Source organism: Epinephelus moara, chromosome 18 (assembly GCF_006386435.1).
Source record: "Epinephelus moara isolate mb chromosome 18, YSFRI_EMoa_1.0, whole genome shotgun sequence".
NCBI lineage: Eukaryota > Metazoa > Chordata > Actinopteri > Perciformes > Serranidae > Epinephelus > Epinephelus moara.
Window position 1 is genome coordinate 21,232,836 of NC_065523.1, and position 20,371 is coordinate 21,253,206.

General features: G+C 39.4%; 2 protein-coding genes across 2 annotated transcripts in view; both read right to left on the reverse strand.

Moving 5' to 3' along the window:
* Positions 1–3,274, reverse strand: part of LOC126406149 (myosin heavy chain, fast skeletal muscle-like) — a 10,250-nt gene extending 6,976 nt beyond the window's left edge. Inside the window, exons 1-14 of the mRNA XM_050070327.1 lie at positions 3,071–3,274; positions 2,686–2,829; positions 2,430–2,586; positions 2,283–2,310; positions 2,081–2,195; positions 1,897–1,989; positions 1,750–1,813; positions 1,528–1,626; positions 1,319–1,422; positions 1,096–1,234; positions 887–1,005; positions 643–792; positions 390–560; positions 4–288 (exon numbers count right to left, since the gene is read on the reverse strand). Coding sequence (XP_049926284.1) covers positions 4–288; positions 390–560; positions 643–792; positions 887–1,005; positions 1,096–1,234; positions 1,319–1,422; positions 1,528–1,626; positions 1,750–1,813; positions 1,897–1,989; positions 2,081–2,195; positions 2,283–2,310; positions 2,430–2,586; positions 2,686–2,829; positions 3,071–3,274 — 1,872 coding nt within the window. The remainder of the gene's footprint in view (positions 1–3; positions 289–389; positions 561–642; positions 793–886; positions 1,006–1,095; positions 1,235–1,318; positions 1,423–1,527; positions 1,627–1,749; positions 1,814–1,896; positions 1,990–2,080; positions 2,196–2,282; positions 2,311–2,429; positions 2,587–2,685; positions 2,830–3,070) is intronic.
* Positions 3,275–7,196: 3,922 nt separating this feature from the next.
* On the reverse strand, positions 7,197–18,043 carry LOC126405203 (myosin heavy chain, fast skeletal muscle-like). Its single transcript, XM_050068812.1, has 39 exons — positions 17,825–18,043; positions 17,406–17,549; positions 17,108–17,264; positions 16,943–16,970; positions 16,684–16,795; positions 16,494–16,586; positions 16,345–16,408; positions 16,087–16,185; positions 15,895–15,998; positions 15,673–15,811; positions 15,450–15,568; positions 15,194–15,343; positions 14,941–15,111; positions 14,536–14,842; positions 14,009–14,079; positions 13,833–13,920; positions 13,625–13,742; positions 13,387–13,510; positions 13,162–13,298; positions 12,789–13,044; positions 12,390–12,632; positions 12,105–12,281; positions 11,838–11,983; positions 11,641–11,731; positions 11,158–11,547; positions 10,915–11,041; positions 10,710–10,828; positions 10,346–10,542; positions 10,063–10,246; positions 9,807–9,972; positions 9,591–9,715; positions 8,936–9,244; positions 8,649–8,852; positions 8,428–8,553; positions 8,154–8,324; positions 7,935–8,039; positions 7,756–7,851; positions 7,522–7,653; positions 7,197–7,300 (listed from the first exon to the last, which is right to left on the reverse strand). The coding sequence occupies exons 1-39, from the start codon at positions 18,041–18,043 to the stop codon at positions 7,283–7,285; spliced, it is 5,826 nt and encodes a 1,941-aa protein (XP_049924769.1). The 3' UTR covers positions 7,197–7,282.
* Between the last annotated feature and the right edge of the window lie 2,328 nt (positions 18,044–20,371).

The window sequence follows — 20,371 nt, forward strand, 5'->3', positions numbered from 1 at the left end:
TGCATACAACATTGCCAGCAGTTTGTTTGAAGATTTCTGGTAGAGCTGAACAACTGAGTCATTCAGGGGGTCCTTGTTCTTGTCCAGCCAGCCATTGATATTGTAGTCCACTGTACCAGCATAGTGAACCAGGGAGAAGTGAGCTTCAGCCTTGCCCTTTCCAGGCTTTGGCTTCTCAAAGGCCTTGGTCTTGCCAAGATGCTGATCATGCAGCTTGTTCTTGAAAGTTGTGTCAGAGGCCTTGGGGAACATGCACTCCTCTTCAAGGATGGAGAAGATGCCCATTGGCTGAGGAGAGTTTTTCATTCATTTCATGTTAAAAATTAAACTGGGGCAGTAAACATATGCACATGATTTAAGAAATTGGGTTTACCCGAATGACTGCTTACCTTCTCAATAAGCTCAATGCAGGCAGCCAAGTCCATACCAAAGTCAATGAACTCCCACTCAATGCCTTCCTTCTTGTACTCCTCTTGCTCCAGGACAAACATGTGATGGTTGAAGAACTGTTGCAGTTTCTCATTGGTGAAGTTGATGCAGAGTTGCTCCAAGCTGTTGAACTATAGTATACAGGTGGATACTCAGTTGATTGGGCATGTTGTGTTTATATATCATCAATACTGATGTGTTTTTATTACTTACATCAAAGATCTCAAATCCAGCAATATCCAACACTCCAATGAAGTACTGTCTTGGCTGCTTTGTGTCCAGCATCTCATTGATACGGATGACCATCCACAAGAACATTTTCTCATAGATGGACTTGCACAGAGCACTGACAGAATTGTTGACCTACAAAAAAAAAGTGTGGTCATTTCTCAGAATAATGATTTCACACCAAAATGCAAGTGTTTTCAACATTCTGTCAAAGATTCTTTTTTCTTACCTGTGGCACGGTCTGACCTTTGGTCACCATCTCGTTTCCGACCTTGACTCTTGGGTAGCACAGAGCTTTCAGCATATCGGCTGAGTTCAGGCCCAGAAGGTAGGCGATTTTGTCGGCCACTAATGGAAAGAAACATAAGTGCTAAATATGCTTTAACTTGTGTAGTATTTAAAACTTGCGTGATGAGAATACATAATTTAAGCAGTTACCCTCAGTGCCATCAGGTTCAGCCTGCTCCTCGCGCTGCTTCTGCTTGAATTTCATGTTGCCATGATGCATCACAGCTCCAGTCAGCTTGTAAATGCCATGCTTCTCCTCAGCAGTGAAGCCCAAAATGTCAATAGCCATCTGCAATGTCAACAAAGCAAAGTTATTGGTACAGGGAACCATTTTACCTGGTGTGCTATCTCTTAAACTAAATTGTTTTCTTACATCAGTAGCATCGTACTCCTCCACATCATTGATGCTTTTGACAGTGATTTCACCCTGACTGATCATTGGATAATCATAGGGGTTGGTGGTGATCAGAAGAGCCTCTAAAGAAGAAGAACAGAAATACATAAACATACATTTTTTATTTTAAATTTCTATTTTTACAAATTATGAATTATTATTAATTACAAATTTGTGTTATAACATACCCAGAACCTCAGGCCTGTGGCCAGTCATCAGCTGATAGAAGATATGGTAGCTCCTCTCAGCAGACAGCTGGAAGGTGACACGGGACTTCTCCAGCAGATCTGAGAATAAAGAAAATTAACCAAAAACTTTGAGTTTACAGCATTATATTATAATGTATTACTCTATCAGAGACCACATTTCTGTCCAGATGAATCTTAACTCTCCCCATGGTTAAGACTTACAAGTTTCAATATCAGCTGAAGCCAGCTTGCCAGTAGTGCCAAAGTGGATCCTGATGAATTTACCCTAGACAGCCAGATCATTAATAACATTAGTTTTTGTAACTTTGCAACAAAAAAACATCTCAAGATATTTCCAGCAGTACTTACAAAACGAGAGGAGTTGTCATTCCTCACAGTCTTGGCATTACCATAGGCCTCCAGCAGAGGGTTGGCAGCAACGATCTGGTCCTCAAGGGAGCCCTACAAGAGGAGATATGAGGTACATGAGCTAAAGAAATTCAAATGAACCTTCCTCTGAGAAACAGTATTTAAAAAAAACAAAACAATTAACCTGCATTTTTCCGGCTGTTGGCTCAGCCTTGGTCTTAGCTCCAAGAGCTGCAATTGTTGCAAAGTACTGGATGACACGCTTGGTGTTGACAGTCTTTCCTGCACCAGATTCTCCACTGGGTATAAGAAACACATTATCAAGATTCTGCTTCAGTATCATAAAGTTTATAAAGATTTAGAATGACAGATGGTTCTATACTCACGTAATCAGGACAGACTGGTTCTCACGATCTGAAATACAAACATATATGATTCACGAGTTCCATTTTTATTGTTTCTTCAATATGTTTTTGCTAAAGGTAAATTTTACCTCTTTATTTATATTTTAACACTAGTGTGTTTGATCTTACCTGTGAGCATGAACTGATAGGCATTGTCAGAGATGGAGAAGATGTGGGGTGGAGCCTCAACCCTCTTCTTGCCTCTGTATGCTGCCACAACTTCAGGATCATACACAGGAAGCCACTTGTAGGGGTTCACAACGACGCAGAACAACCCAGAGTAGGTCTGTAATAGTTGAGAGCATAAACCTAGAGTTAACATTTGAATTCACATATATTTATTTGTACATACACATTGAATTGGCATTGTGTAATGGAAACTCACGTAGATCATCCAGGATGCATAACGCTCTTTGAGGTTATACAGCACACAGGGCTCGTTGAGGTGGGTCATCATGGCCATGTCCTCAATTTTATCGTACTTTGGGGGGTTCCTTGGATGGATGTCATCCTCTTTTACAGTGACAGTCTGAATGGGAAGAAAGCATTTTAAGAGAGCATTTTAAATGAATAAAGTTCATTGGATGGATGTCATTGTTGTTAACAGTGTCAGTGCAAATCTGAAATACAATGATAATTTACTAGTTCACTAAATGTTCCACAAACATATTGCTTGGAAAAAAAAGAATATCCTCCTACTGAACAGAAATAGTCTTAGAGGAAATCAATTTGGAAGTTTTGCGTAAAAAGTTTAAAAATGAATGGCCTACCTTTCCACCGTCAGTTTCACATGTGGCTTTGCCACCCTCCTTCTTCGTAAGTTTACACTTGAGGTACATCTCAGCCTCATCTGCACAGAAATAGGCTGTTTTGGCATCAAATGGAGCAGTCTGTGCCTCAATCCTCTCCCTCTCTGACTTCCTGAGGTAGATAGCGGCCTTGCCATAGGCCGCCATCTCTGCGTCTGTGCTCATGATGGCACTTTAGTGGACACTGAAAAGATAAAGAGTACACTGTACTGTAAACATATTAGCATGGTACAGCTATGGTCTACTATCAAGCTGATGGTGAAGATCTTTTACCTCACCAAGCTCCAAAGAAGAATGAATGGCACAGTCTCTGGTGGAGTTGCAAGATGCTATAAAAAGATGATCAAACATGAGAAGTGTTTCAGTTTGTAATTTCAAATTTTAGTTATGGAAATTCAGTGAATTTGAGACCAGTAAAGGGTAAAGGCGGCAAAACATCTTTCGATTTAAATAATATATTTGAACTCAACTGCCCTTCACAACCAGAGAATTAGTATGGTCATACTGATAATATTGTACATATGTGATGAGATAGTGTGTGTGTTAGATGACATTACAAACTAAGTCATTGGTTTTTTTTTTGAAGAAACTACTTTTCAAATGTGTTAAAAAATTGTTTTGGAAAGATGCTGTCCACTCAAGAATACTACCACGATAACTCTGCCAAAGACTTGTGGACAGAGTGCATAAGCAATCAGCAGTACATCAACTTTACAGACTTATCAATAAGAGTACAAACAGAGGTCTCAGTGCATACACTCACCTGTGATGGGAGCCTATCACCTTATGCACAAGTCCAGAGCTGCCTCTTTTATAGTGGGTAGGGGTGCCTAGTCAGCAGTAGGCTCTCACTCAGTTTGGTCATAACCTCTGCACCCTGTTGCTTATTTGGTGGCAGTGGTTTTTAAGGAGATGGCATGCATAATTCTTTGCAAGTACATTTTAAAAAATACAGGACACATTTTGATGATGTACTAATTGATGTCATGATGTGAGCAACACAATGTGGGTGTTTAAATTCAAAATATGAATTCAAGCTTTCACCTGGCATGTTATTTATGAACAAAGCTCCACCGTAACAAAAGAGGAATTGCAGTACAGGGCAAAGAGTTGCTAGAATGCACTTACACACAAAATTTGCTATTAACAAACATAAAAAAATATTCTAGTAAACCCAAGAAGGGTAAGGTATTGCTTAAGGAAAGCATAGAGGTTCATTTTTAGGGAGAGGGAAGGAGGTACTTGTGCATTTCTGCCCTAAATTATCTTAGTGAGTTACAAGCTCACTGCTCTAAATGTTGGTTCACTACTGCCTCCAAGTGCAGGCACAGATGTGATGGAATTGTGTCATTCATTTAATAGTGCAGAATACGGTCTGTGTAGGATTCCTATCATTGTAGTTTTTAATCTGATGGTCATTAAAGTTGAAATGTGTTTTTAACATTAACATTTTTATTTATTTTTTAATTCATGGGCAGCTTTGGTTGTTGGTTTTGGAGTGTCTTCCAGATTCCACTGGTATTCAGTTGCAGGACATTTGAGATCACTGAAATGAAAGAAAGTTCACCCCTAAATGATACTAATATAAGACAGTGGCCAACAACAAAATAATATGTCAATACAATATAATATGTCATTGTGCTCATAAAAACCTTATGAAAAGTGTGTGTCAGTGACACTTAAAGAATATCTATACAGTGAAGTGTAAAGTTACATTTGTGTGCAATTTGATCTTATAAATTCAAAATAAATCAAATTAAATTATTAAAAGAGTTTATATCCCTTTCATGATTTTGTGCCATCTCAGATGCATGTAGAGCGTAGTTTTGGACATGCCCCCAAGTTTTTGTGGTCTACAGTTTCAGGAGGGGGCTCATCTCATATTTCTGTAATAAAATTAAAGGTGAAGTAATATCCATATAAATTTAATCGGCTGTTATAGACCTCCATTAATGGGCATGAGGAGATTTGGCAGTTCATTTGAGAACGGGCCCAAAAATAAAATGCTCACAAGGCAAAATGAACTGCATCCAACCTCCACATTTGATACTAAAGAGATGACATCTGTTAAAGAAACATGATATGGGTTTCCTAGCAAATCTTGAGGGCTTATGGTTTATTATGGCATTTTTGTGTCCACTTGGCAGAAAACACCCATTTTAGGAAGTGGGTGAGCAGTCTGTACTGACTTTTGAGTTTGCTCGGAGCACACATGGATTTGAGTAGATTATGTGATGTCTTATAGGGTCCAAGTAACTAACACACAAGTATTCTATATTGTTCTTTATCACTTCTTTGCTTCAGATACTGATAACATTAAGCCATTGCTTCAGAATAGATGTTTGTATAAGCATGGATGTATATATGTATAGGAAGACTGTCACATGTCATGTCAGATGTGAAAGAGTGGCGAGATTATACCCACAGCCTTTGTCTCTTGTTTGTAATTACCCTGTGTTGCCAGCTATAAAGAGTGAATTGTGAATCCATCCAGGGAGTTTGTTATATTTTTATTATGATTCCTCATTGCATCCAACCTGGATACTCATCATATCTAAATGTCATTTAATTAAAACGTAAATCATCAGTTGGACCCGTGAGTTATATACAGAATGCTGATCCTATTTACTTTTTGGGCTTCTACCATAGAAGGAAATCCACTTTGGTGGTGTTGATTTCTTTTTGCTGGACAAGTTTACCCTGTCATCATATATTCCTTTTGGGATGATACAGAAGTTATGTGAAATCCAAGTACCCTACGCTGAAAAGCCCAAAGGACTAGCAGATGAAGGGGCATCAAAAGCTTTAGTGGAGACTTCATTCTGCTCCAAGATTCCAAGTCAAGGGTTAGTTTCCTCCAAGAGACAGAGTGCAAAGACTTGCATGACTTGGCAACCTACATCTATTTGTCGCCTGTGACATCTCAAATAGAGCATTACAAGGATGCTGGGCAGGCCTTAGCCTTTTTGGAGTCCTAAGCAGAATTTGATCCGCTAATTGTATTTTATTATGGAAGCCCTGAGAGGTAAGGGATTTGTTTGGGGTTTTTGCTGGCAGTGTTTATTCATCTGGGAAAAAATAAACATTTTTTCTTTTTTGTTCATTGTTTTTCAAACTAGAAAATATTTGTTCTCATAATTCTTTATTGTTGATTTAATAAATCTAAATTTGAGGGTTAGGGAGGCATTAATGATAGTGTGTCTACAACTCAGAATATGTGAATAATGTAGCCTAACAGCTACTCACATTATAATGGAGGGCAAATGTAACATACAATCATAACATAATTATCTGCCCAACAATTTGGGAAAAGTGTTGACAGTATAATCTCTGTATGGGTTTCTGAACTCAACCAATCTGCCTGCAGATATTTCCATGTCATTTCTGCCTGTCTTGAGTGATAAACAGGCCCAGGAGAATGTTTATTTCAGCTGTTGTCTGGGCATTTATTTGTTAACTGTGTCACAAATTTGTGTGGACTAATTTACCACTGAAAATCAAATGCACAATTTGGCCAAGTATTTAAAATGTATACAAAAGTGTGTTTGTCATAGTAAACAGAATGAAACTGATTGATAGTTTAATTAAACCCAAGATGTCTTCTCATGGAGCTTAATGGCCTATAGTCTTAACAGTATATTCGAGGAGTGCAGCAGAACAACCATCTGCTTTGCCCTTCTATCTCTATTTTTTACTTCTACTAGCTAACCTTACCCTACCATGTTGTTTTGTGACACTATCGCAAGCTGTGCCAACAACCAAGCTTTCAAAAGCAGTAATTTAACAAAAGCTAACAATTTTTTTAAAAGAAAGAACTCCCAGTGTATTATTATTGCACCTTATTGCAAATCTCAGGTTACCACTTGCTCAATACATCCCAAATACATGTATTTCCATTTTGTTTAGCTTTATACTTTAAACCCACAACGTTTCAGACGGACACATTGCCCTTACACACACGCTGCTGACAAGAAGATATTACAGCATGGCTAATTGCTCTACTTAGTTTTGGACTATATGTTTTTATGATCAACCATGTCGTCAGAAAGGAAATGACAGGATTTTAGATTGTGATGACAATTATTATCTTTATTGAAATGTTTAAGAGCCCCCCACCCACTGGTTCATATTTTATGAACTCTGTTGAAAAAGGCTCCAGCTGGATGACGACTCTTACTCAGCAGAATCAGACTGAAGAAAAAGAGGGGAAAATCAATGAGTATAGTGAGAGTTCAAATTAAGGAATCAAGTTACTGCATAAGTTATTCTCTCTTTGCATGTGAAAATCAATTGATTGGATAAGCTGTAATGCTGATTTACACTGTCCACACAAAGTAAACAGCATCGACTCATTTTACTGACTTCTGATGTCAACACAATTGAGTCTGAGATCATGCAAACAACAAAGATACCTTTCCAGCTTCACGGCTCTTGGCTCTGAGCTTGTTGACCTGTGACTCAGCGATGTCAGCGCGCTCCTGAGCCTCCTCCAGCTCATGCTGAGCCTTCCTGTGTCTGGCCAGGTGAGTGTTGGCCTGCTCCTCCTGTGAAGGGAGTTGAGTTGTATTGACATAGTGTCAAGGCAGTTAAGGGCAATGTTATTATTAAATCAACTGTAAATGTGTCACATTGTGTATTTGACTTACAGCCTCCTCAGCCTGTCTCTTGTAAGACTTGACTTTGAGCTGCAGCTTGTCCACCAGGTCCTGAAGTCTGTTCACATTCTTCTTGTCCTCCTCAGTCTATACAAATAAAGGATTATAGGGTAAGTGTTGAAGAATAGAGAATAAAAGAGAAGTTAAGGTAGTTGTTTTATAGGAATTACCTGGTAGGTCAGCTCCTTTACTCTCCTCTCATATTTACGGAGTCCCTTTACAGCATCAGCTCCACGTCTCTGCTCAGCCTCAACTTCAGCTTCCAGCTCACGCACCTGTAACATGATGATAAATTTTAGTACAAACATTTAGTACAAAGCAATGAAATTGTAACTTATTCCACACTGGCCCAAAAATGTTTTACTTTATTTTTCATGTATAGTGCATACCCTGGACTCCAGTTTCTGGAGCTGCTTCTTCCCACCCTTCATGGCGAGGTTCTCAGCCTCATCCAGACGGTGCTGCAGGTCCTTGACTGTGACCTCCAGGTTCTTCTTCATCCTCTCCAGGTGAGCACTGGTATCCTGCTCCTTCTTCAGCTCCTCAGCCATCATGGCAGCCTAAAATGATACAATGTACTCTAATCCCAGTTTATGCTGAAAAAATCTTAACACTCCCCACTGAACACACACAAGAAGCAGTTCCTTAGGTGTATAAACTCACATCAGTGATAGCCTTTTTGGCTTTCTCCTCAGCATTTCTGGCTTCCTGGACAGCATCATCCACTTCACCCTGTACCTGGACAAGGTCAGCCTCCAGCTTCTTCTTGGTGTTAATAAGACTGGTGTTCTGAAAAAGCGTATTTTAAAAAATTATTTTTAATTTAACATTTTTATGTATTTTATTAAGCAAATGTATTCTCTTGTATATAACGGGCAACCAACCTGAGAGTGAAGCAGTCCGACACGCTCACTGGCATCAACCAACTCCTGCTCAGCCACTTTGCGGCCCCTCTCTGTCTGCTCCAGAGCAACTCTCAGCTCCTCAATCTCAGCCAGCATCAGGTTATTTCTGCGCTCCACCATGGCAACCTGCTCCTTCATGTCTTCCTGTCCTCTGAGAGCATCGTCAAGGTGCAGTTGGGCATCCTGACATTGAAAAGAAAAGAAAAAAGTTCACTTATTTGTCTTTTATTCTAAACTAATTAAATAAGTAATCAAACAAAACACACCTTGAGCTGTCCCTGGACATTCCTCAGCTGCTTCTGGGCCTCAGTGGCCTGCCTGTTGGAATGGCTCAGCTGAATCTCCATCTCATTCAGGTCTCCCTCCATCTTCTTCTTGATTCTCAGGGCATCATTTCTGCTCCTGACCTCAGCATCCAGAGTGCTCTGCATGGAGTCAATCACCCTCTGGCTGTTTCTCTTGATCTGCTCCATCTCCTCGTCCTTTTCTGCCAACTTCCTGTCAACCTCGCCTTTGACCTGGTTGAGCTCAAGTTGAATACGGAGGATCTTGGCCTCCTCGTGCTCCAGTGTACCCTGTGTATAATTTAAGCAATTAAATTATAAAAGTAAATTACTGATACAAGATTTCCTCTAAACTGATAGAATGTGATCGAAGTGAAAAATACTAACAGCCCCTGTTTTCATCAGCGTATTTCATGAAACCATATCGCCATTACAAGAGGTCACTCAGACGTTAAGAAATTATTGACTATTTTCAGTAAGAGCAAGCATGTTGTTTTTAGTTTCATATTAATGTGCCAAACCAAACAAAGTTTGAAGATCCAATGCCATTTATGACTGTCATGATACAAGTCCATTTAGCCCAACTCAAGAACTGGCTGACTGCTGGATGGCTTTTCAAATCCTGATGTTGTTTTACCTCAGCCTCTTCCAGCGCTGTCTGAATTTCAGACTTCTCAGTCTCCACAGTCTTCTTGGCTTTCTCCAGCTCGTGGATGCTCTTTCCACTCTCACCAAGTTGTTCAGTCAGGTCTGAGATCTCCTCTACAGGAAAAACAATACAAAATGAAACAGATTAGACATGTAGGAGCTTTCATACAATAAACATTACACTCAAGTATAAAAGTTCACATACGCTGCAGGTTTTTGTTCTCTCTCTTCAAGGTCTCCAGATGATCCAGAGCCTCCTCATAGGAGTTCTTCATCTTGAACATTTCTGTGCTGAGAGAGCGAGCCTCCTTCTGAGCTCCTTCCAGCTCTGCCTGGCTCTCCTCATACTTCTGCTTCCATTCTGCCAGGACCTAAAATTATATCGGGCAATAAATAGTTAACTACAGAGGTTTGTGTTTCTTTTGATAAAACTAGTTATAATTACCAGTTTAACCATTTACCTTATCAAAGTTCCTCTGCTTCTTGTCAAGGTTGGCAGCCAGAGCATTAGCTCTCTCCACATCAATCATGAGGTCCTCCACCTCACCCTGCAGCCTCTGTTTGGTCTTCTCCAGAGAAGCACACTTGGAGTTCACAGCCTCAATGGATTCCTCAGCATCCTGCAGGCGCTGGGCAAGCTTTTTCCTGTTGTGAAAAAGTAGATTTAATTTTGCAAAAAATATCTGATGTGAATATTGAATTGAAACCATATTTATTTATGAAAACTAGAATAGTTTTATGTACTTGGCCTCCTCCAGCTCCTCAGTGCGCTGGATAGCATCAGTCTCATATTTGCTTCTCCACTGAGCCACCTCGCTGTTGGCCTTTGACATTCCACGCTGCAGCTCACCCTTGGCCTCCTGCTCCTCCTCAAACTGCTCTCTGAGCAGATCACAGTCGTGACGGGCTGATTGAACGGCATGGGCCAGGGCGTTCTTTGCCTATTGAACATGATAAAAGAACTAATTTATTGACATACATGTCATACACTGTAAACAGAAATCTGGGGGACCTGGGCTACGTTTCTTGGTAACTTAAACAAGATGTTTATTTCATTATTATTATATTTATGTTATGATGCATTTTGTAAAGAGAATTGGTATGATACCTTCACTTCCTCCTCAACATGCCTCTTCAGCTCCTCAATCTGCTGAGTGAAGGCCTGCTTGCCTCTGGTCAGCTGGGAAACAAGAGCTTCCTTCTCCTCAAGCTGGCGGGCAAACTCACCTAAAGGATAATGTAAAAACTGCTCAGTTAAAATGATCGGCCCTCCTGATAGAGTGCTTCTCATTACAGGTGCACAGGTGCCTCACCATTCTCTGTATGCAGTCTGGCCCTTTGTGCGTTGACATCATTCAGCTGACGAACATTCTCATCATTTTTGGCTTTGAGCTCACTCAACTGGTCCTCAAGAGTCCTGCACATTTTCTCCAAGTTGCCCTATAAACAACAATATTTCTGTTAAGTATTTCTTTACGTTTCAAGGTCCTGCCTTTTTTAATACTTACAGATCATATTTCTGAGCTAAATGAAAAGCAAATCCTTCATTTGCTCACCTTTGCTTTAGCAACATTCTCCATGTTGCTGGAGAGGTCATCGATCTCCATCTTGTACTCGCTCTTTTCCTTCTCCAGCTTCTGCTTGACACGCTGGAGGTTGTCTATCTGCTCTCCCAGCTCTGCAACACTGTCAGCCTGCTTCTTGCGGAGAGATGCTGCGGTGGCTTCATGCTGCAGGGTGGACTCTTCAAGATCACGACGCAGCTTCTGGAACTCAGCCTCGCGCTTCTTGCTCATCTCAATCTGAGCGGCTGTTGCTCCACCAGCCTCCTCAAGCCTCTCGCTGATCTCTTCAAGCTCCCTGGAGAGGTCAGCCCTCTGCTTCTCCACCTTAGCCCTAGCAGCCCTCTCAGCCTCAATCTCTTCCTCCAGCTCCTCAATGCGAGCCTAGATTTGATGATAATAATATCAAGGAAGCTTATTAGTTTGAGCATGTTGTTTTTGATAAACTCACTTTAATATCCATGTCAAATATGTTACCTGGAGTTCCTTGATCTTTTTCTGAAGCTGAGCACCAAGAGTCTGTTCATCCTCAATCCTATTGAGGAGCTGGCTGATCTCAAAGTCCTTTCTGGAAGAGGAGGACATTTTTTTTTTACTGTCATAGCTGACTTTGGATCATTATGTTACATTATGATTATAGTAAAATCAAATATCAAAAATAACAAAACGCATACTTCTTGATTTTCTCATCAGATTGTTGCTTGTCATTTTCCAGATCCATTATGGATTCCTGGGCCAGTTTCAGATCTCCCTCAAGCTTTCTCTTGGCTCTCTCAAGGTCCATGCGGAGCTTCTTCTCTTGCTCCAAAGATCCCTCGAGCTGTCAAATGACAGTTAATGACAGTTCATTAGAGCCATTTAAAAGACAGATCATCAGTGCCAAGAATACCAAGTCATGACAGAGAAAAGGTCAAAAGAAAATCATGACATTGTTTTCTTACATCGTCCACTTGCTGCTCCAGCTTTGTCTTGGCCTTGGTCAGCGTGTTGACTTTGTCTTCCTCTGCCTGGAGATCATCAAGTGTTTGCTGGTGGGCCTCTTGGAGGGCTTTCTTCTCCTTGGTCAACTTGGCAATGGTTTCATCTTGAGATGCCATCTCCTCTGTCAGGTTTTTCACCTAACAGTTGTATAAAAGGAACATTAAACATCACTTTATTATATATCTAAAAAAGAATGGACATATTTAACTTTTGTTTGTTTTAGGTCAGACTTAAATTAACTGAACCTTGTTTTCTGTGGCATGTTTCTCCTTCTCCACTTTAGCCAAGGTGAGCTCCAAGTCATCAATATCTTTCTTCAGCTCGGAGCATTCATCCTCCAGTTTCCTCTTCTTGGCAGTCAGCTCAGCATTCATTTCCTCTTCATCCTCCAGTCTCTCCCCTGTCTCTTTGAGTTTGGCCTCAAGCTGGATCTTGCTCTTAATGAGCCCCTCGCACCTTTCCTCAGCATCTGAGAGGTTCTCTGTTTCCTATTTTTTTAACACAGATGTGGTTGCTGATATATTGCATTTTAAATCTACCATGAAAATATGAATATTTTACTATTTATTTAATGTATTATGGGAATTCTTTATATGGTAGACTGAGGACTACAGGCTAGATCTTATTTATTATATTTCACTCACAGATGCCACTTGCAGTTGCAGGTCATTCTTTTCCTGCAGCAGGGAAACCATCTTCTCCTCCAGTTCCTTCTTCTTGGCCAGAGCAGTAGCCAGGTCTGTTTGCATCTTGTCATAGTTTTCCTTCATCTGCTGCAGCTCCTTCTCAGTTTCAGCACTCTTCAGAAGAGGCTTGACCTTGAAGTACAGTTTCAGCCATGGCCAGTTCTTCACATTCATAAATGAACGAATATTGTACTGAATTGAAAAGATAGATTCTCTAAAAAATAAACAGAGACACAAATTTTTATTGTATTTGGCTTCAGTAGAGATGGGGAGTATAACAGTCACTATTCAATCAGACAGAGTAGTTAAGTATAGTGCATGACAATCCTACCTCCTCTCCATCATCTTAACAAACTCCTTCCTCATGACATATCCTCTGCAGAGAGCCTGAGTCATGGTCACCAGCTCAGCTAGTTTGTCATCTCTCATCTCCTCCAGGGTACCCAGCAGACCAGCTTTGAAGAACACCTATGTTGTCAAATGTAGGAATTTAGACATCAGTAAACATGAATACACCAGATGACAAAATCTGTTAATACTGACTATAAGAATTTACCTTTGTGTGTCCAAACTTGTACTGAGTGTGGTCCACATCAATAGAGCCCAGCAGCTTCTCTGAAGCTTTCTTGTTGTCAATGAACTGTCCCTCGGGGATGACACTAGCATTCAATACTTTGTATCTGCAAGAGAAAATAGTGTTGTTGTATTTACCTCCTATCTTTTCCCAGTGTTTTTCCACCACCATACCTATACTGAAGTCAAATTGACTTGCTTATAATGAAAACTACAGTCACCTCTGCTTAAAGTCACCATAGAGGATTCTGCTGGGGAAGCCCTTTCTGCAGATTCTGATGCCCTCCAGCACGCCATTACACCTCAGCTGGTGGATGACCAAGAAGTTCTCCATAAGACCTGCATATTGCACATTTATTTTATTTAAACATTTATTTACGTTACCATCCTAGACGTAATGCTCAAAACTGGAATATGTGTGTTTTTTACCTGGGGTCTTTGATTCATTAGGAATCAGGCAACGGACAAAATGGGGGTGAGTGCTCCTCAAGTTGGTCATCAGCTTGCCCAAGTTCTCCTGTGGGTCAGCATCATGAGATAATAGGTCATCAGTATTTTAACACGACGTCTTTAATTATTATTCAGAGATATGAAACAGTACATACTCTGAAGAGAGCAGACACAGTCTGGAAGGAACCACCCTTCTTCTTACCCTTCTTGCCACCGGCAGCAGCCTCTGTTTCACAAATCATTGTATTTCATTAATGGCCTTGAATAAACAGCACTGCAGTAACTGCTGAAAGAAGTCTTTGCTGCGTAAAGGGTGAAGATTCTTAAATTAAGTCACATGAATAAATATATTACTACACTGCAGTCATCAACATAATATCAGTCCCAAACCAAATGTAATAGACACACACATTCTTACCAGTCAATGCAAACTTAATGCATCTCATATAACATTTTAAACTACATTCTCTGATGAACTGCTAATAGTTAATAAAGATACAGTAATTTCAACCATGTTGCGCACTTTCTTGTACCAATAATAGTAGAAAATATTGGATTTTTTAAAAAACATTTTTTACGAAAAATGCACATAATGTTACTGAAACCATGTGTCTGCTAGGGATACTTTTGTTATGTTGAAACATAGTATCTGTATTGCATATTCAGTGCTCTTCTTTCTTACCATCAGCTGCACCGTGAGCTGCATACAGCATTGACAGCAGTTTGTTCGAAGATTTCTGGTAGAGCTGAACAACTGAATCATTCAGGGGGTCCTTGTTCTTGTCCAGCCAGCCATTGATATTGTAGTCCACTGTACCAGCATAGTGAACCAGAGCAAAGTGGGCTTCAGCCTTGCCCTTTCCAGGCTTTGGCTTCTCAAAGCCCTTGGTCTTTCCAAGATGCTGATCATGCAGCTTGTTCTTGAAAGTTGTGTCAGAGGCCTTGGGGAACATGCACTCCTCTTCAAGGATGGAGAAGATGCCCATTGGCTGAAGGAACAATATGTCATATACAGTACGTAAGAATTAATAATTTAGCAGGTAGTCAGAAAACAGGATTTAAGTTCTACCTGACAGAGTTGTTTTACCTTTTCAATAAGCTCAATGCAGGCAGCCAAGTCCATACCAAAGTCAATGAACTCCCACTCAATGCCTTCCTTCTTGTACTCCTCTTGCTCCAGGACAAACATGTGATGGTTGAAGAACTGTTGCAGTTTCTCATTGGTGAAGTTGATGCAGAGTTGCTCCAAGCTGTTGAACTATAGTATACAGGTGGATACTGAGTCGATTGGGCATGTTATGTTTATATATTATCAATACTGATGTGTTTTTATTACTTACATCAAAGATCTCAAATCCAGCGATATCCAACACTCCAATGAAGTACTGTCTTGGCTGCTTTGTGTCCAGCATCTCATTGATACGGATGACCATCCACAAGAACATTTTCTCATAGATGGACTTACAAAGAGCCATGACAGAATTGTTGACCTACAAAAAACAATTTTAGTGTGGAAAATTATCAGGATAACATTTTCATATCAAAATGCAAACCATCCCTTAACTTTTCCAGACATCACATTTTCTTTTTTCTTACCTGTGGCACGGTCTGACCTTTGGTCACCATCTCGTTTCCGACCTTGACTCTTGGGTAGCACAGAGCTTTCAGCATATCGGCTGAGTTCAGGCCCAGAAGGTAGGCGATTTTGTCGGCCACTGGTGGAAAGAAACACACGAAGTGCTAAATACGCTTTAACTTGTGTAGAATTATACGCACCAAAAAAACTTGCGTGATGAGAATACATAATTTAAGCAGTTACCCTCAGTGCCATCAGGTTCAGCCTGCTCCTCACGCTGCTTCTGCTTGAATTTCATGTTGCCATGATGCATCGCAGCTCCAGTCAGCTTGTAAATGCCATGCTTCTCCTCAGCAGTGAAGCCCAAGATGTCAATAGCAGTCTGCAATATCAATAAAGCAAAGTTATTGGTATGTATAACATATTCCCCAGTATACTATCTAGTTAACTAAATTGCTGTCTTACATCTGTTGCAATGAACTCCTCCACATCATTGATGCTTTTGACTGTGATTTCACCCTGACTGATCATTGGATAGTCATAGGGGTTGGTGGTGATAAGGAGAGCCTCTGGAAGAAATTAGAGGACATGCATAAATGCGCACGTACCTTACTACTACTTTTTTTCTTGTCTTTTGTTTATTGTGTTGTAACATACCCAGGAGCTCAGGCTTGTGGCCAGTCATTAGCTGATAGAAGATATGGTAGCTCCTCTCAGCGGACAACTGGAAGGTGACACGGGACTTCTCCAGCAGATCTAAGAATAACAAATCAAGGTCACAATACACTATGTATATATAATGTCTTGCAGTGGCAACAGATGTCTCTTTAGCATTTTTTTTTTTTCAAAACTAGCATCATACTTACGTGTAAAGTCAAACAAAGGTGACTGAGCAAAATATTGAAAATTACTTACATGTTTCAATATCAGCTGACGCCAGTTTGCCAGTAGTACCAAAGTGGATCCTGATGAATTTACCCTGAACATATCAAACTTGAGTCAGCGGGATTATTGATATGCAGCTCAAAAAGGTTGTGTTTATTTTTCCCCCTTTTAACACTTACAAAACGAGAGGAGTTGTCATTCCTCACAGTCTTGGCATTACCATAGGCCTCCAGCAGAGGGTTGGCTGCAATGATTTGATCTTCCAGTGAACCCTACAAAATTATATTAAAATATATGTTGGAGATTGTTAAGAATCCATAAACAGACAATTTTGTGACCATTTTTAAAAAATTAACAGGCCATCTTTACCTGTATTTTGCCAACTTGTGGCTCAGCCTTCTTAGCTCCAGCCACTGCAATTGTTGCAAAGTACTGGATGACACGCTTGGTGTTGACAGTCTTTCCTGCACCGGATTCTCCACTGGGGGGAAGAGTGAGATATCTTGAGTCATATATGTCTCATATATTCATACACTCTATATTATATATGTATATATATATATATATATATATATATATACATATATATGCTATATATCTATGATTCAGTTATTTGTACATTACTCACGTGATAAGGATAGACTGGTTCTCACGATCTGAAATTAAGAAATATTTCAGTGTTTCATAAAATATCATATGTTCGAAATACAAACACATTTGAGGTCATATCGGCAGTGTCTTGTTTGTGTGCCAGGTAAAGATAGTCATTTGTGTTTTTCTCAAAATATCTTACCAGTGAGCATGAACTGATAGGCATTGTCAGAGATGGAGAAGATGTGGGGTGGAGCCTCAACCCTCTTCTTGCCTCTGTATGCTCCCACAACCTGAGCATCGTACACAGGAAGCCACTTGTACGGGTTCACAACGACGCAGAACAGGCCAGAGTAGGTCTGTAAAGACAAGATTGTTCAATCCAAACGTCATTGCATTTACCTTTGACATATAAACTGTTAAAGTGCAATCTGAACATTTAGAGTAGAGACTTTACAAAAAAGAAATGTGCTTCTCTAAGTGCAAACTTAAACACCCACGTAGATCATCCATGATGCAAAACGCTCTTTGAGGTTATACAGCACACAAGGCTCGTTGAGGTGGGTCATCATGGCCATGTCCTCAATCTTGTCAAACTTTGGAGGATTCATGGGATGGATGTCGTCCTCCTTCACTGTTAAAGTCTGAACAGAAAATGCAGTGAAAAATTGTTCAGTATCACTCGGACAGTATTTCAAATAATCTGTTATAGGATGGATTTCATCCTATTTGAACTGTGGACAAGAATTTCAGTTAAAGCATTTATTCAGCTACCTATGAGAAGAAAAAAATACTAAGATGGTCATTTAGTCTTTAAGAGTCTGTGACATAAAAAAGACAATATCATCCCAGTGTTTTCGAAAACAACCATCAGTTATCTGTCTTTCTGTGGTCATTTGATTTTCACGATTACGCTTACCTTTGACGGCTTTCCGTCGTATGGCAGTGTCTCAACTGTGGCTTTGCCACCCTCCTTTTTGATGAGTTTACCCTTTAGGTACATTTCATCAGGATCTACCGCAAAAAAGGCCGTTTTGGCATCAAATGGAGCAGTCTGAGCCTCAATCCTCTCCCTCTCAGGCTTGCGCAGATAAATGGACGCAGGGCCATACTGCGCCATTTCCGCATCTGTGCTCATGATGGCAGTTTAGTGAGGACTGAAAAGATAAGAGGTGTTAGAATTAGAGTTTAAATTGCTTTGAATATATTTCATTGTGGTGTAGTTAAGGTAGTGATTTTGGTAGTGTTTGTATCTGACTAATTGTGCTGTGGTGTTACTGGATTGGAGATAATGTTTTACCTCACTTTATCCCAACTGAGTGACACAGATCTGATGGTGTCTTAGGAAGCTATTAAAAAAAGATTGAGATGATCATTAAAAGGGGACACATAATTAAGATATGCTTCCATTGTCTAGTGTTTGCAGTAAACAGCAGTCAAATTACATGAGTTTTTACCTATTGTAGCTAATTTTCACGGCTCCTAAGCGTTTATGACTACACTGTGTCTGTTATTTATATTTAATTTTAGGTGTTTGTTTTTTTTATTTAATTTTATCTAATTTGTAAAATCTATTTTTGGTCTATCCATATTGATTTTTTTTTTAGTTTTATTGCTTATTGTTTTATTACTTCTTGTCAGTCTAATGCCTTTCTTTGCCTTTGAAAACCACTTTGGATGTGCTACATGAACGAAGCTGCTTTGCCATGCCTTTAATTTAAAAAGTATACCTACACCACTGTGAAGACCATTTTCATTGCCTCTCCAGTGATTCCAAATCATTCAAAGAATATCCATTGACTGAGTCACTGTAACACTTTTCAAAATTTACTTTTAAGAGTAGGTTTGCTGCACAAGAGAGGTAACATAATTTATTGATATAATTCTGTCAAGATTACTTGACATGAAAAACATGATGACAAATAGTCATATCTCATTGATGCAGTTTTAATTAAAAGCAAATTAGGCAAGCATAAAACACACACAAAGCACTCACCTGTGATGCCTATCAGTTGTCAGAGGAGTCTGAAGCTGCTGCTGCTTTTATAGAGGCGGGAACAGCCCAGTCAGCAGCAGTCCGCCACTCGATTTGGTCAAGCATCCCTGTCATTGTGAGAACTATCTTAGTAAGCCTTTTTCATGTTTGAAATATAACTTTGCGCAGCTCTTAAAATAGCAAGAAAACCTGAGAACTGTAAATGTTAAATTAATTCAGCAAGCCAGGATCAGAATTTTAGTACATTTTTAATAAAACTGAAAATGTTTTTAGTAAAACTAAAAATGAAGATGAAGTAAAATAAACTAAAACAACAGCTTCAAATTGCTTTATTGCATAAGGCATTGTACATTGTGTACGATACACAATAACATCAAAACATAACAAATTTGACAACTATATAGGCTATTTATATACTCTATTAAGGGACTTGTGCCTTGACTTTCCTTTTTGAACCAATAAACTCTTTACGCCTCGTGAGATTAACTCAAATGTCATTGGTATTAAGTGTCAAAGCATGCCCACATTTCAAATCTCTGAAATGCAGTAAAATTAAATATCATTGATGAGTATCAACTGTGATATTCAGTAAGTAAAATAACAGTTAGCCTTTTAACTCAAAGTCCCTCATATATATAAATGAATTTTGAAAAGTATAACTTGTAATAATATATTCTAATATATATTATTATTCAACATGTTTTAAATAGAAGCAGTGGACGTAGCTTTATTTCTGCTCATAAAACATAAGTGTGATGGTAATGTCCAAAGTATGTCCCAAAATAGATGCTGTTTAATATATGCTCTGGTTTTTGAACGACTAATTTGCTCCAATAATTTACTCCAATTTGCTCCAGTAATTTAGTCAAATTTAAACTTATTTGAGAGGGATTTTATCACATATAATAGATGTTGTGTCTACTTGCCCTTGCAGTTAAACATGACCATAGCCAGGAATGGAACTTAATTTTGGAGAAGCACCCAAGGGGTGCTGGTATATAGTTGCAGGACATTCGCGGGTCTCATATTCCTCTGGTAAAATTGAATGAAGGGCCTTTCCATAAAGTTCAAGTGGTATTACACCTTGCCTTAAAAGGATTAGAAGAACATTTGCCAACCACGCTGAGATAAGACCTATAAAAAGTCCCACTCGGATGTCAAAGATCTTTGTCCTTGTGCCACATTTGATGTTGTTGCTGTTATGGAAACTCAATGTCCTTGAAGAACTATGTGACTATGGTTTTGATACATTGCTGGCATTGGCACCAAAATGTAATGACAAATGGTATCCAGAATACAGCTGGTAACTATCCAAATGCATTTTGGAAGTATTAACAAAATAGTTTTTTTAATTTTTAAAAATCATTTGTAATATTATAATTTGCTAACATACTTTATAGCCGTTTTATGTCTTGGAAATTCACCATAGTATTTATGGTAGGCCAAAATCTCTGCATCCCATTAGTCACA